At 52.3% G+C, this 15,179-nt stretch overlaps 1 protein-coding gene across 1 annotated transcript; it reads right to left on the bottom strand.

The window, feature by feature from the left end:
- Nucleotides 1-132: 132 nt before the first annotated feature.
- MFSD13A (major facilitator superfamily domain containing 13A) lies at nucleotides 133-14,567 on the bottom strand. Its single transcript, XM_072871500.1, has 9 exons — nucleotides 14,476-14,567; nucleotides 7,834-8,102; nucleotides 7,281-7,360; nucleotides 6,031-6,480; nucleotides 4,994-5,111; nucleotides 3,886-3,982; nucleotides 2,965-3,136; nucleotides 2,200-2,393; nucleotides 133-1,982 (listed from the first exon to the last, which is right to left on the bottom strand). The coding sequence occupies exons 2-9, from the start codon at nucleotides 7,996-7,998 to the stop codon at nucleotides 1,729-1,731; spliced, it is 1,530 nt and encodes a 509-aa protein (XP_072727601.1). The 5' UTR covers nucleotides 7,999-8,102; nucleotides 14,476-14,567; the 3' UTR covers nucleotides 133-1,728.
- Between the last annotated feature and the right edge of the window lie 612 nt (nucleotides 14,568-15,179).

Genomic DNA, 15,179 nt, shown 5'->3' with positions numbered 1-15,179 from the left:
AAACAGGCCCAGGCCCCAGCACAGAGTGTTGCCGGACAGGAACAGTCCTATTTTCTCCCTACAGTTGTGCCCCTGTGGCACTGCATGAACCCAGCCAGGTTAGAGCCACCTGCTAGAAAAATCACCAAGCACTACAGAAAAGATCATCTTTAATTTATGAAATGAAGAATCAATCATTCTCAAACTTTGTTAGAAGTCACACAAATAACTTATGATTGAACCATCAAGAGCTACAGAAGCCTCGCAGCAGGAACGTCTTGGTCCAAGACAGAAGGCAGCCGTGTCCTGAGGCAAGATGGCAGGTTTGTGGGCTGAGACCCCAGAGGGACCATGGCACTAAACAAAGAACAGCACAGCCCTAAGCACACAACTGCTTTCACATGCTGCCTGCACAGCCCCTCCGCCTGCAGGCATGCACAGGGCAGAGCTCTGCTTTGGCACATCTCTTCCGCCTGCCCCCAAACACAGTGCAGGGAGAGGAGACGCTCCCTCACCTCAGGGAGCCCTTGGGTGACTACCTGCCCCATCTGCTCCCAGCCAGAACCAGGGAGGCCAAACCACCTGCTCTTCCCCTTGGGTCCATGGCTCAGCAGCCAGATGAGATGATCAAACTCTGGGGCACCGCTTCAAGCGGAGAGGAGCTGAGGTGTCTATTTCTCCCCACAGAGGTAAAATCTCAACCCTGTGACTGCCCAGCATTGTGTCAGGCAGGCTCCAAAGAGGAATCAAAGGCACAAAAGCAAGACCTGGTGTCTCCTCCAGGCTGTGCTCTCCCCCTGCAAGACGGGCAGGCGCCAGGCTGCCTCACTGGGTCACCTGGGCCAGCCCTGGGCAGGGAGGCACTTCCATGGGCTGGGCTAGGGGTTGGTTCCCTGACCTGGGCCCCACAGCCCCAGCCAGCATAGGAGGGGGCTCACAGCACAGCTGTGTGACAGTGCTGACTGGAAGGGGCTGTGGAGGGGAGAGGGGGATAATCACAGGCAACGGGATGCCAGAGGAGATGTTCCCGCCCAAGGCTCTGAGCCCAGTGCCTTTCCCAGCCCAGCAACAACCCCCTGTGCAAGGCCACGAAGGAAGGAGCCTCACCATAAAATGAGCACAGCCAGCAGACTCTGGCTGTGCAGGATATTGCCCTGGGAACAAGAAACACCTAAGAGCAGATTTGGTCCAAGAACTGCAGCACTGTATGTGGGAGGGGTTGTACCAGCTACTGGGAAAGGCCTTCAGGGTGCTCTCATCCCTGCTCCTGCTGTCCTGCAACCACCCTCTCGGTCACTTGGTCCCTCAGGAGCCTCTCACTCCACTCCCCAAAGCTGCAGGGCTCTAGCAAGGAAGGACTACCCTGTGCAGTCTCCTCCTCTTCAGCCAGAGAGGCTGTGGTTCCCCAGGGCCATGCCCAGGGCAGAGGACTGCACTGGGGATGTGTCTGTCTCTAGCACACACTGCAACCCAGCACCTCCCTGCTGGGATGAGCAGCCCTCCACTCCCTGGGGCAGGTTAGGAGAAAATGTTCTTGCTCCTGTGGCCAAGCAATCTATCCCAGGCCCCTCACACGCTGAACTTCTCTGCCTTCCCCAGCGACCACCTCCTGGAATGAGTAAACATTGTCATTACAGCATTTCACAGCTGAACTGTAAACATCAGGGTTTCTCAGCCCGCAATCCCTGCGCTTAACCTGCAGTCCTGCACCAGCCTGGAACCAGAAACACCCCAGGGGCTCAGGCACCCCTAGATCATTTTGACCTCTGGTGCTTGGCCTTGCGTCAGGCTTTGGCGCTGAGCCTTCACCATCTGCAGACGCTTCCCATGCAAGCTGAACTGAGACCAGCTGAGGAGCTGCAGCAGCGCGCATGTGATGGGTACGAAGACGAGGAGGTAAAAGCAGCCCTGGCGAAGAGTTGGCTCCAAGGCTGCGGCAGACTCCAGCTTCGGCTGGGCACTCACCACATTGCTCAAGGGGTTGCGCTGGAAGATGTCGTAGCCTGGTGTCAGAGAAGAGTTTGTGAGACTGGGGACAGTGGGGATGGACCCTTGTCCATTCTCTCTGTGAGTGACTGGCCTTGGAGATGCAGAGACCAGGCACAGCTTAGCAACTGCAAGAGCCCTCTGCACCCACACAGGGCTCAGGACATGCTGAAGACACTGAACTCCTAGGTCTGCCATCTCCTGCCCCGCTGCTTTCCCCAGGAGCATCCTTACCTGTGTACGCGCAGAGCAGCCAGGTGCCGATCAGAGGGGCGAAGGTCTGGCCCGGCTTGGTGACCAGAGCCACCATCCCAAAGAGCAGCGCTGAGGCTGCCTGCTTCCTACGGTTCAGGACTAGATCCTCATCCACCAAGTCGGTGACCACCAGGTTGAGCAACTTACAGGTCCCTTCTGTGAACACCCGGTTGCTGCAGAACAACAGGCAAAGCACTGAATAGGGGCACCAATAAACGACAGGAGTAGGTGAGAGATCAGAGAAAATGGAAAGAAGGATGAGAAAGGTTCCCCAACACTTAAAATAAGAATTTCAGAAGGCTACAGGAGGGAAACACTGCTAGTAGTAAGCCTTGTGTACCCTGCAGGGATGCCTTGGATCAATCCTGACCTGCCACACAGACAGGCCTGGGGACAGGACATTCTGGACCAGTGGCTAACAGGCAGCTGCAGCACATGCTGAGGGCTATGGCTGCAGAGGAGAGGAGCTCAGCTCAGCAGCTGGGAGAGGCTGCTGCAGGCTGCCACCAGCCCTGCCAGGTCTCTGTCCTCCTGAACATCGCTGCCTCCCTCACTCTGCTGCAGGCACAGCCAGTGGATTCTGCAGTGACCCATCCCAAGCTCGGGTGCTGAGCTGCTAGCCACATGGCTTCTGTGTGATCCTGGCTACTGCTACCTGCCTCCCACTCCCCTCCATAAAATAGAGACAAGTCATTTTCCCTCCCAGGTGGCAGAGAGCAGGGGAAGTGAGTGCTGCCTGCCTACCTGGCAATGAAGATGCAGAGCAGGTACACCTGATCAGGTCCTGCCAGGAGCATGACAATGCTGAGAGCCAGCTTCAGCAAGAAGAGTCCTCGCACCACAGCGTAAACCCCACAGCGGCGGCAGAGGGACAGGAAGTAGAGGTTGTTGAGATGGGGGACAATGTAGGAAACACCTGAGCAGAGACAGAGGCACAAATAGCTTGAGGGAGTTTCAGTATCCACCATGCCCCCAGGACCGATACCGAGAGAGGGGACAAGGCTGGCTATTGCCAGCAGGGCTGTAGGACACAAGGTACAGAATAGCCCCCATGCACATACAGAAGGCTGCAGCAGATTTACTCAGTGGCTTTGTGGCACAGCACACACTCTTCCTACAGAGGGAGGCCTTCTTCCATCAACCTCATGGCTAGGAAGGAAGAAAAGACTTCCCAGTGTCACGCAGGGGCTGGGACTCAGCCTTGGAGCAGAAGAGAGAGGGACAGGGCAGCATGACCAGACCTGACCCATACAGAACCCTCCTAGGGTAACTCTAGGACCAGTGCCCACAGCTCTGTGGCAGCCTGGATATGGTCCATACGCCACAGAGACAGGGATTAAATTCAGGGCTGTGTTCCCTGCTGCATCCTGGGGACACTATCTACAGCCACTAACGCTCAGGCCAATAACTCCATGGTGTCTAGGCCTGAGTCCAGAACATTGGGCTCGTCACCAGTAGAAAAGGCTCCAAGCTACCTCTCTTGTGCCCACGAAGGATGACTTGGAGATCCCAGGGAAGCATGTGGGGTGTGAGCATGTGTGAATCTTACAGCCCAGAGACCAGCGTGTGAGCACACCTCTCCCCAGATGGAGTTTGGGAAGAGCGAATCCAGACTCGGGCCAGGTCCTAACCCGGCTGCTCCCTCCAGTCCCACCTGAGACTCACCGAGCAGGAAGGATCCAGTAGACACAGAGATCTGGTCTGACAGCAGGTGCTCCAGGAACAGAGGGAAGAAGTTGCTGTTAAAGTGGCAGTGAAAAACCTGTGAAGGCAGCATGCAGACAAGCTGGTCAGCAGGAACAGCAGTAAGAGAACAGAAAAAGCTAACAGCCCTCTGGGCTCTGTTATCCTAGGAGCCCTATGCCAAGGGACCATGCAGGATGGGCCTGGAGTACTTCAGCAGAGCAAGAGCTTGGCTGTGGAGTTTACGACACCGTAGGCTGAGACTGCAAAGCTGCAACACCAGCAGCCATGCCCGCTGCATGCCTGGGGTCAGTACCGCTTCCCAGCTGCCAAGACATTGCTCGCAGGGCACCTGCTCAGCACACAGTGCTGCTGGGGCAGGCAGGGCAAGGAGGTGACAGCAGTGACCGTAAGGGTTTAGGGGAGATGGTGGCATGGCAGGATGGAGGTGGCAGCTGTCAGGAGGACAAGGATAAGGTGGCAGCAAGGCTCAAACATAAAGATGCAGAGAAGCATCAAGAGCCTGCCTGAGGGGAACTGAGGGATCCCCAGGGAAACGGGAGCTGTGATTGCAGCACACGAGAAAAGCTGGGCAGGCTGCCCACATTTGGTAGTAATCACTGAAGAGGATGAAGAACAGAAATGGCAAAAGCCAGCTGGGAGGTGGATCCAGCCGGACAGTGAGAAGAGTGATGTGAGCCTCAGGAAAGCAGGAGGAGAAGGAGACTGTGCTGACAGCCACGCCAGCAAACTGCACTCCTGAACTCACCCCCACCATGAGCCAGACCTCGTGCTTCTGCACCACAGATGGGGCTGCACAGAGCTCAGCCAGCCCCTGTAATCCAGCCTCCACTATGGAGAGAGGAAGGAGCACCCCACAGCTTGCTCAGGAAGTATCCTTGGGTCACAAGCAGGGAGAGCGGCTGCCAGCTGCTGAATCAGCCAGCATGTGCAGAAGGCTCCAAGAGCAAGTGGGTGCTGGAAACACCTCTGCCCTTCCTGGGGAACTCTCATACTGCTGAATCACCATCTCAAACAGCCAGAGCCAGCGCTCATCCTCTGAATCACAACACGTCGCTGCTGCGCCTACCTGGACGAGGTTCATGCAGACAAACCAGAGGAAGTTGCGATGCCGGGAGAGCTGCTGGAGATACTCTGCCAGGGTGATCCTCTTCTCCTGGGGGACGGAGAGTTTCTCAATGTACAGCCTAAAGGGAGAGGAGGAAAAAAAAAGCAACCGTGAATCCCTCACACCAAGCAGGGGAGAGCCCCCAGCTCGCTCTGTGTAGATGCAGAGCTGACTCTCCTCAGCTCCCATCCCAGTCTTCCCTCTCCCTGGACCAAATCAAAACAGTAGAGTCAACAACAATGTTTGCTTATGGCTAACAAGAACCACAGGCAACAGGTCTCCCAAAGAACATTTGTCTTCTGAACCCAAAATTCAGATTTCCGTCCATAAAAGCATTCTCCTCTTATTAGCCATTCCACTATGCATACACTCCTCTTCCAGATCCCTGCAGTTAGCTCACCTGGCAGATCTCATCATGATCTGCTGTGTTAGTATAGCATAACACTGGCAGCTCATAACAAGAGCCAAGTGAGGCAGCCCAAGGAAAAGCAAGAGAGCTGAACGGGGAAAACCAGCTGCGTCGTGGCCCACCAACAGCCCAGCCAGTATCAGTCAGCTAAAGCGAGCAAAAGGGTAAGAAACATTCACTTTTCCAACTCCATAGGAATGGGCAGCAAGGTGGTCTCATGCTCAAGCAGGAATGCTTTCATGATAAGCTGCTTCTGACATTTTGCCACTCACAGGCCTCACTGGGTGCTCTAGATATTAACTCATTTCATGTTCCAAACACTGGATGGCCATACAGCAGGTCAGGGCTCTGCCTCCAGTTTGGGCCAGGGGTGTCACGAAATAGTTTTTTCCTATTTTCAGAGGGCATTAGAAGCCAGTGTGACAGAGGTGATTCTGAAAACTGTATCAACAAACAAGAACCAGAGATGATTAATAAAAATTTGCCTCGTCCTGGATCTTCCCACACATTTAGTTTGCTGCAGTGCATAAAAGGACTCTACAGATCTATGCCAGGCCTTTGCTCCTGCCACAGAATTGGTGACACTTACTCCTTTAGGGTTGATTCTTGGTCCCATTTCACTTTCCCATCAGCCTCAAACCGCTGGCGGAGGAGCTGTGTGGACAGGGTAAAACCAACGATGGAGCAGAGGGCCAGCACAACACAAAATATGCGAAAGGAGAAGAAGTTCTCTTTGTTCCACACTGCGTAGGACATGAAGACAGAGAGAGAGCCTATGGCACTGAAGAGGGAACAGTAGAAGTTGAGGCTAGTCCTGTCTTTTGCTGAAACAGCCAGGTCTGCGAGCAAGGCATTGTGATGGAGGTCGACCATGGTGAGAAAGCTGTCGTACATGCAAAGGCAAAGAAGGAACTGCAAACCAGGATGAGCCCAGGCGACCCAGAAAGCCAGGAAAGAGATGGCAAAGAGGGGGCCATTGTGGCTTAGCGCTCTGAGCCTCTTCAGAACTACTTCTGGGGAGGAAATCTCTGCTCCTGGCCTGCAAGAGAAGACAAAAACTTTAGACACCTGGACAAAACCCTGCATGCCTCCCTCTCCAAGGAATTTGTGTAAGCGCCCTAGACATAAATACAGCTTTTTCTCATGCAACAAGCACCCACATCGGATACCTTCTCAGCTAATATGTGAATACACTGAAAACATGCATTTAAGAAGGCCAAAAAGCATGAAGGAAAGGGACTTATTTTCTCCAGAGCAAGCCTCTCCCTGATAGTGCTGCACTGTCTGCACTTTGCACAATGTAAATGATTTCAATGAGCACTTAAAGTTTTTACTAGTTGCAGGAAGCCACACCATAATTTTCATTAAAAGCTTGACATAAATACATGAGAAATGTTAATGGCCAACAGCAATCCACAATCCAGGGAGTTTGGAAACAAAGGGTCTGAGGCATCCCAGGTGGAAATAATTGTCCTTTCCCCCCTTGTGTCTCCCAAACCATGTACAGACACTCTCTAACACCCCACTAAGAGGCTTGCTCATATAGCAAGGGCTTGAGATTTTAGATGCCCATATTTTAGGTTCTGTACCACTCATGCGATTGTTAAGGGTTAGGGTCACATCTACTTGATAGGTGTTTAACTTCCTCTATACAACCAGGTACTGAAATAACACACAAAGAGCACTGAACTTCAAAGATTCCAGGAAAAGGAGGTATTTAAGAGTTCCATGCCCCAGAAACCTTTCCCACACTATCATTTTAAAGCTGACAGTTTCATTTCATCTCCCCTAGAGACTAAACAACTTCCCAGCCTCTGCTGGAAGTGGAACTTAACTTACTGCTGTGCGCTAAGGAACACCCGGTCGCTCAGCCAGCCAAACAGAGGGTCATTGAGGCTATTCCAGATCAGAAACACTGTCTAGGAAAGAAAACAGGACAGTGAAACAAACCACAGGACAGCTCCCACAAAGACTCAGTTCTGTTACTGAAGCAAGCAGTGCTGAACTGGCATGGTGAACAACCAGCAGGAACCGTCCCAGCGCACCTTCCCAGCCCCATCGCCACCGTACGATTCCTCTGTCTGGGGCAACTGCCAGATTAACAGAGCGAGGCCAGTGGTTTTCCCTGCTTGTGAAACACCTGACGTCCCCACAGGAAAGGCAGCCTTAAGACCAAAGTCTCTGGGTTTTCTATCCCAGCTTGTTCTCTGTTTATGTAAGTGGGGAAAACTGAAAAGCCCAAGCTAGCACTTGGAAGGCTCTCTTGCTCCCTCTCCAAAGGGAGCTATTACAACTGCTATTACAACTAACACTCTTCACACTTCTAGCAAGGAGCAGTCTTGATTTCAGAATTTCTTACTTAAGAGGGCAGAAATCTATGGAAAAGACTAACCTCTCCTATCCAAAAGGACAATTTATCAATCTTGTAAACAGAGACAAAGGTGTCCACGTAGTACAGGAGGAATACGTTGTGCAAAATGGAAACAAACAGCGACAGGGACCCGTAGATCACTGCAGTGGGCAAATGAAAGAGACAAGCCAACAGTCGCAACCCCATGTTGGTGTAGTCAGCGTTCAGCTCCCTCGATCACCTCCATTTCAGATGGGATGTCTTCTCCCAACACCTGCTACATATTTGTTGGGGCCAATCCATTGTTGCTCCTACAGGAGAGGGAAAAAAAAATTAAAAAATGAAACCAGATTCAATTTCTTAGATGAACTAAAAGTTGAATAAAATTAATTGGTAAATCTTTGCCAGCAGAGATCAGAATTCATATTGCTTTGAGGACCTGTTCAAAACTGGATTGGAGGGGATTTAAAAGACTAAAAGCTGTCTGCTGCACTAAAGCTGTTTCATTAAGCTGAGGCCAGGCCGCAGGCTCCCGGGGGTACAACTGTCTACTCCTGAGCAGGCTGCCCCATCCTTTACCCTGTAATGTTCTTTGTTATCCAGCAAGTAGCCGATTAGCTCTTTCTAGCTCTTTAAAGGCAAGGTCACAGGAGGAATCAAGCTAGACAGCTGCAAACAACAAAGCAGCCTTCAGAAAACACACCTAGTCACTGACCTTTTTAGGTACCGGTGTAAATTTTTAGCCAAATAAAAATGACAACAGCTGTGATGTAATCTCAAACGTGCACACTGCTTTCCCCCAGCAGTCACAGCTGACTGCACCTGGGCTGGCTTAGACAGGAGTTATTTATGGCAAGCAGCATTGCTGCTTTGTGGCATGAAAAGACATGACCAGAACATGACAGCATGCAGCAGACACACTGCCATCAGGCGATAAAGGCAACCAAGAGTTGCTTAGCAGCTGTCCAGCTTGTCTTGGGATGGCCTGAATTTTAGGATCAGTGTCTGAAATAAAGATGCTTTGGCTGGACAGCAATATATATGGAAATAAAACAAGTGGAAACAGGGGCCTTATACCAGAACAAGTCACTGTATGTTCACAAGGGGCTGAGGTGTGAGGGGAGGAGGACTCACACCAGCACGGACAGGAGGTGGGACTGTTGTCCTCCCATGATGTACTCTCGTGCTTTTCAGACTAAGCCCCCTCTCACACCCAAGTTCCTACGGACCAAAGGGAAAAACACAAGGCACCTCTTCAGAGGCACTCGTGTATCTGGAAAGTTGTTAAGGGTTCTTAAATCAGCGTAAGTCAGCTTCTCCAGCTCGTGCCATCCTAAGAAGCTCTATTCACAGCGTACACATGACAGGTGATGACAGGGTCGCTATCTTAATGCTGTCACAAGCAAGATAAAGGGCTGGAAGTCACTCCCGTTTCAGCCTTCCAGGGTCCGCACTCACCCAACTCAGATGCGTCGTGGGGACAACTTTACAACGCAGGATAAGAATGAGCACATCAGAAACAGGAAACTACGCACCAAGCCAGCCTTCTTGGGCTTGCAACATCAGCTGCAGCAAGTCCAAGCAGAAGATTAAGGGGAAGAATAAACGGCTGGGTATGAACCCTGATGAAACTCCAGTCCCATTCAGTATTTCCCAGAAGCCATGAGTCTGACCACTTCTAGGCAAGATTAGCAAAACAAAAATAACCTCCATTCTGCCTAGCCCAAGGAATTCCTCATAACTAGCTCAGAAGGAGCAGGAACAGCATTTGTTCCAATCAATTACATCACTAGATTGAAACTGCACATCGGCTCCACTCCCAGCCAAAGTGCTAGACCTCAACTGCAGAGCCCTCGTGGAGCAGAGCCACCATCCTGCATCCCTGCCATGCCAAAACCCACAGCCAGATTAAAAGGAAGACACTGCTTGGAGGGGAATTCAGCCAGACAATGAACTTTTATAGGTGTAATTGAAGACAGACAAGCCTCAAGGGGAAATTGCATTTTGTGTGGTCATGAAATGAAAAGGAATCAAGAATTTGTGATGTGTAAAAATAACGGTTAAGAAGAAGGGAGAGCTAAGCCAGGTGACCCACCAATGAGTCCTGTGTCTCTCACCAAGAGCCTTCTGTGGAGGCCTGGCTCAAGGGCAGATGAAGCCACCAGAGTGCTGGGCACCCTCATGAACAGGATGGAGAGCAAGCAGACAGCATAAATTTTGCACCGTATGAAACCTCAGTGAATCCAGACCTTGACCACTGTGTGCACATCTAATCTCACTACAAAATTCCTGAGACACAGAGGTGAGGGAGATCAAAGAAGGGCAACTAAAGCGATCAAGGGACTGAGGCAGCTGCTTGCAGAGGAAAGACTAAACAGCAGGACTCCAGGCAGAGAGGAAAGGCTGAAGGGGGACACGATCAAGGTTTACAGAGGCCAAACACAGTGGATAAAGCAAAGGTGGAACTATTGTGTGCCAGGACACAAGAACTGGGAGCACTCACTGTAACTAGCAGGAAATCAGTTTAAAGCACAGGAAAATACTGCTTTACCTGGCAGGTAGCAACCATCTGACATTTGCTGCCAAAGGAGGTTGCAGAGATGGGCAGCAGGTTCAAAGGATTAGACAAGTTCATGGAAAACAGCTGTACACAAACAGCTACTAAAGGGAACAGGCAGGGAAATCCGCTCTAGCATCCCTAATCCCAGGGCTGCGCATGCTGGGGGCGGACAGGTGGAAAGGCACACAGACAGCAGCCAGGCTCACGTGCTCTTCACCTAAACAGCATCTCCTGCTGTCACCGTGGGGCAGAATATGGGGCTAGACAGACCAACGGTCTGACCTGCTAGGGCTATTCTTAACCTGGACTTGACTTTGCTACCCAATGCCTGTTTGAAAGCAAAGCCCGCTCTAGGCTTGGTCCTTAGCGCTGCACTTTACCCTTGTACCCCTCCAAACGATGCTTCAATAAGCACATGTTGCACAAACCACAGCTGCTGAAGTTTCCAGAGACACCTCATTTTGTCATTTATATGCTACAGCGCTGTTTAAAGAAGGTAAAGTTTCACTTCCTCTCCCTCATCACCCCCTCACAGATGCGCAACCCCTCCAGCCAGCTGACATTTGTAAGTGATTTCACTTTGCTGGGATAGCTGTTAGGTCATTTTTTATTTTCCCTCCCCATCTGCAAATGTGCAGATGAAGAGAAAGAAATCATAGTTGTCCGTAAAAAGTAGATTTTGCTTCTACATCCAAAGCACTGTGTTATTTAAGCTTGCCACAATGGTATTTTCATAACCTTTTCCTTGGGATGGAGAATTACTCATGGAGTATGTCAGAACTTTTCAACATTAGGCTTTAAGTAGTAATGGGAAGAGGAGCCGCAGGAGGGAATAGCTATCATTCATTCATGCTGAACTTCTAACGCACAGTCATAAAGCAACAAGCTCATAAAGTAGAAAGCAACTAGCCTTTATTTCAGAAACTTCCACCTTTGCATCTGACATCTGGCATTGCTCCTGCCAGTGACGTCTGCAGATCTTATCTTTTTGAGAAGGATGTTTGAATACTGGCTACCAGGAAAGCATTGCTTTCAGGAAAGCATTGCTTTTGTTTGACAGTCCTCACGTACAGCGGCTGGAAACACACCACAGTTTGGGGCTCGCACATCTGCTCTAACTTCCTAGCCAGCTCACAGCTGGATTCACAAGCCATTGTGTCCCATAGCAATTCAGCAACCCTTTGGTCTTACAACAAGACAGCTCCAGCCTTCCACAGCTGAAGCTGGTCGTACTGAGTTGGCAGCAGAGCCATTTACATGAATCTTGGCCTAACCCAGTCTTTTAAGCAGGGCCAAATGATTCCTATATGCTGAAGCTGCCACTGAGGAACCTGAAATAGTCATCTGCAGACCTGACTGCAGTAACAGGATGACTCTCCATTCTCCACTATATGGGTAAAGCAGGCTGGAATATCCCAAATAATACTTCAGGATATGTCTGTGCTTGCTCCAGCTGTCACTACGCTGCCTTTACTGCATATTCTGGATTTTGGGTGGCTTACTAGCTAAAGCAGAGGGCCAGAAAAACATACCAGCTCTGTGTCTCTGCATCTGCTACACAATAAATCCACCAGCTAGATAAGCCACCCAAGAGGGGACCCTATTTCTAGACATTCCTCACAGCCAGACAGGACTGGGCTGCTGGTGGTCCGGCCCCATCCACAGGGAAGCCAGGCTGGAGCTGCACCCATGAAAAAGCTGCTGCCCTGTGACCTGTCCCAGCATAGCACCTGGTGCTGGGCACATCAATTCCTCACAGACCCCATAAGTGACAGTCTCAGACAGAGGGAACAGTCATGGATGTCTTCATCTGGTCAGGCCTATCCATCAGTGACAAGTCCATTTCGTAAGCACGGACCAGGTTCTGCACACTCCTTCCCAGCCCACACATGGTACCGCAGGAGGCCTCCAAGGCCTGTCTGTGGAGGCCTCCACAGACACCTCTGTGGGTCTTCACCCCATGGAGCTACTCAGATTCTGGCAGGACTCTGTTCGGTAAGAAGGGAAATCCCTCCATGGAGCTATTTCACCGAATGAAACTGAGACAGCTTTTACTTAAACCAAAAAAAGTCTCAAAATCTTATTCTTATTCCAGGAAAGCTCCTATCTAGACACACACTCCACAAAATTTAGGCTCCTCTGACCAAACTTGGATCCCATGCACCCTCTTAGAGGCAGATATATCTCCAAGACTCTCAATTTCTCCACCGTACTACTTCTGAAATCCTAATGCCACTTTTCCTCAGATAATCCACTTGCTAACAGAGAGTCTCGAGGGAACGCCAAACACAGTCCCATGTGAAACATTAACCAACTCCCTAACAGCAGACTCCCAGCAGCCTTGTATCTGAACAGTAAAGCAATAAAGCCTTTGAAAACCTGATACCACCTGGGTCAGGGCAAGGAAACGTGCCACTTTGAAGAGGCTATGAGGGCATTTCTCAGTACTGTTTACCAATTCAACAGTCACAGATGCCTCCATATCATGAGAGGTTTTGTAACACCCTTCTTATTACAGGCAATCTCATGCTTCCATCAGATGCTTCCCTCACTCCTGCAGAGTTCATACACGTAAACAGAACTACCACACAGATGACAATTAACATCTTGAACCAGCTGGTAGTTTCTGTGGAGCTGTGTTCCAGCAGAGCAATCTTGTTAAATCAGATCTCATTCCCTAATGAGATTACAAGGTTCGTTAATAGAGGTAACCAGGTAGATCTCATAGTCTTGGAATCTGGTAAGGCATTTAACTTAACAGCACACTGCATCCCTTTTCTAAACAATTCATTGTTTTACGGTGTAAGGAAAATAGATTAAGAACTGGTTTCCCATGATGCTACCATCAGCGTTAAGTGCTAATCCTGTAGTGGACTTCCACAGCACTGGTATGGGGACCACTGCCAGGTAACTCTGCCCTCAAATTACAGATTTGGAAGTAAATATGAAACCCTTACTGAAAACAATGCCTAAGAGTGGAATCACAGAAGCTAGAAGAGGGGATTACTATACAGATTGAGCCTGTTCTTGTTAAGACTTAATAGAAAGCACAAGGTGAGAAGTCCTTTTTACTGCTCTGCCCAAGCAGCGGCAACTGGGAGTTTCTGCTATGCTATCTCCATCTTCTCGCCAGGGAGACTTTTCACCTATGCAAACCTTTCAAAGCCGCAGTCACCCCTTAACCCCCTGGCTTCTGCCACCAGCCACATGCCACCAACCAAAGGACTAAAGGAAGCCCAACTGCTGAGGCCACAGGAGAGTTCTGTGGCATTTAGGCCTAAAAAACACAGCACTTGGTTACCAACTAACATAGCTGATGTCCCACATGTGGGAAAGGAACATGGGGAGCCAGGCAATGCCTGCAAAGTGAGGCTGGAGACATGGACGCCATTTCTTTGGCCACTGAGAAGACAAGCCCAAGCAGCGGTGCCACCACCAGCACCCCATCTGCAAGGTCCCCCCTGCTGAGGGGAGGCCTAGCAGCCCCGGGAGAGGACGTGGTGGCCGGGCAGGGGCACGCCCGTCGTTTTGTGTGGGCTCCCCCTCAGGCTCCATGGCGGTGGAGGGCCGGTCTGGGGTCGTGTGGCGCAGCCAGGTGAGGGGAAGGTGCGACAGGGACACGGCATCCAGAGCCCTGCTCCGCACCTCCAGGTAGGGTGGACTCCCCGCACCGCCTGCCCCACGGCAGGGGACGGGGCAATGCCGGGGCCACCTCTCCTTGCCGGGACCCTGCGAGAGGGTGGGAACGAGACCCCGGCCGGCTCCAGAGCGGAGGACAGACGGACGGAGGCCCCTGCTCACGGGCACTGACAGCAGGGAGGGAGGGCACCCCCCAGACCCACATGGGACCGTCCAGAGTAACGGGGGCAGGCACACGCCGAGGCCCTACCAATGCAGGGCGGGGGGGAACCCCCTACCCCGCACGGGCGGCCCCACTGCAGTGGGGGAAATCCCCACCCCACCCGGACTGCCCCACTGCATTGGGAGGGGGGGGGAGGGGGTGCCTCCCCTACCCCGCCCGGACAGCCCCACTGTCACGCGGGGAGACAAACTCAGGCCGGCACTGGGGTGGGGGAGGCACCGCGCCGCACCCCTCCCCACGCCGTCCCCTCAGCACCTCCTACCTGCGTCCGGTACCGGCGCTGCCCCCGCCGTTCCGCCACCGAACCCCACGTCCGCGCATGCGCGCCTAGCGGCCTCCCGACCCCGCCCCGTGCCAGGCTCCGGCCCGAGGCCATCTTGCGTCCTGGCAAGTGAAGCCACCCCCTCCCGACCGCCATCTCGTGTGAGGTCACCTCGCCGGGAAGCGGGCGAAAGCCGCGCCGCCTTCCTCGGCCGCCTCATTTGCATTAGCCCCGCCCCCCAGCGAGGAGGAGCCGCAGCAGGGAAGGGCTCCCCAGGCCTTTCTAGCCAGAGCAGGCCGGCTCCTCTATGATCCGTCCGGCTCCCGGGGCGCTTGTCGCCAGGGAAACGTTACCGGCCCGGGGCACCGGCGGTGTAAGCGCCGTGCGCGGCTCCTGGGCCGGGCCGGGCCCCTGCCAGCAATGCCAACGGGGCAGTGAGAGGCGCGGTGGCCCCAGGCCTCATCCCCCGGGGTGCCCTCAACTGGGCAGGCCGCCCTGGGGCCTGCCGCCCCTTTGCCCAGCACCGTGGGGCTGGGAAGCACAAGATGCCTCCTGATGTCTTTGCACCTTAAACACCTCAAACCGCTCCATGGGAGCCTTGAAAGAGCATTGTGCCAAGCTGCAAAATGACAAAGTGGAAGCAAAACAAACCTGGGAAACGCTGAAGTTGCAAATGTGGCTGCTCAGGGGCACGTAGCCTTCCC

Source organism: Ciconia boyciana, chromosome 8, assembly GCF_034638445.1.
Source record: "Ciconia boyciana chromosome 8, ASM3463844v1, whole genome shotgun sequence".
NCBI lineage: Eukaryota > Metazoa > Chordata > Aves > Ciconiiformes > Ciconiidae > Ciconia > Ciconia boyciana.
This window is presented reverse-complemented; position numbering and strand designations above follow the sequence as displayed.

Excerpts from the sequence above, each read along its gene's own strand:
- MFSD13A (XM_072871500.1), bottom strand. The coding sequence starts at position 7,998 with ATGGGGTTGCGACTGTTGGCTTGTCTCTTTCATTTGCCCACTGCAGTG. Across the intron at positions 5,112-6,030 it reads CAAGAATCAACCCTAAAGGA|GCTGTACATTGAGAAACTCT; the intron begins GTAAGTGTCACC and ends CTCTCCCTTTAG. Across the intron at positions 3,983-4,993 it reads TCTGCATGAACCTCGTCCAG|GTTTTTCACTGCCACTTTAA; the intron begins GTAGGCGCAGCA and ends CTGCCTTCACAG.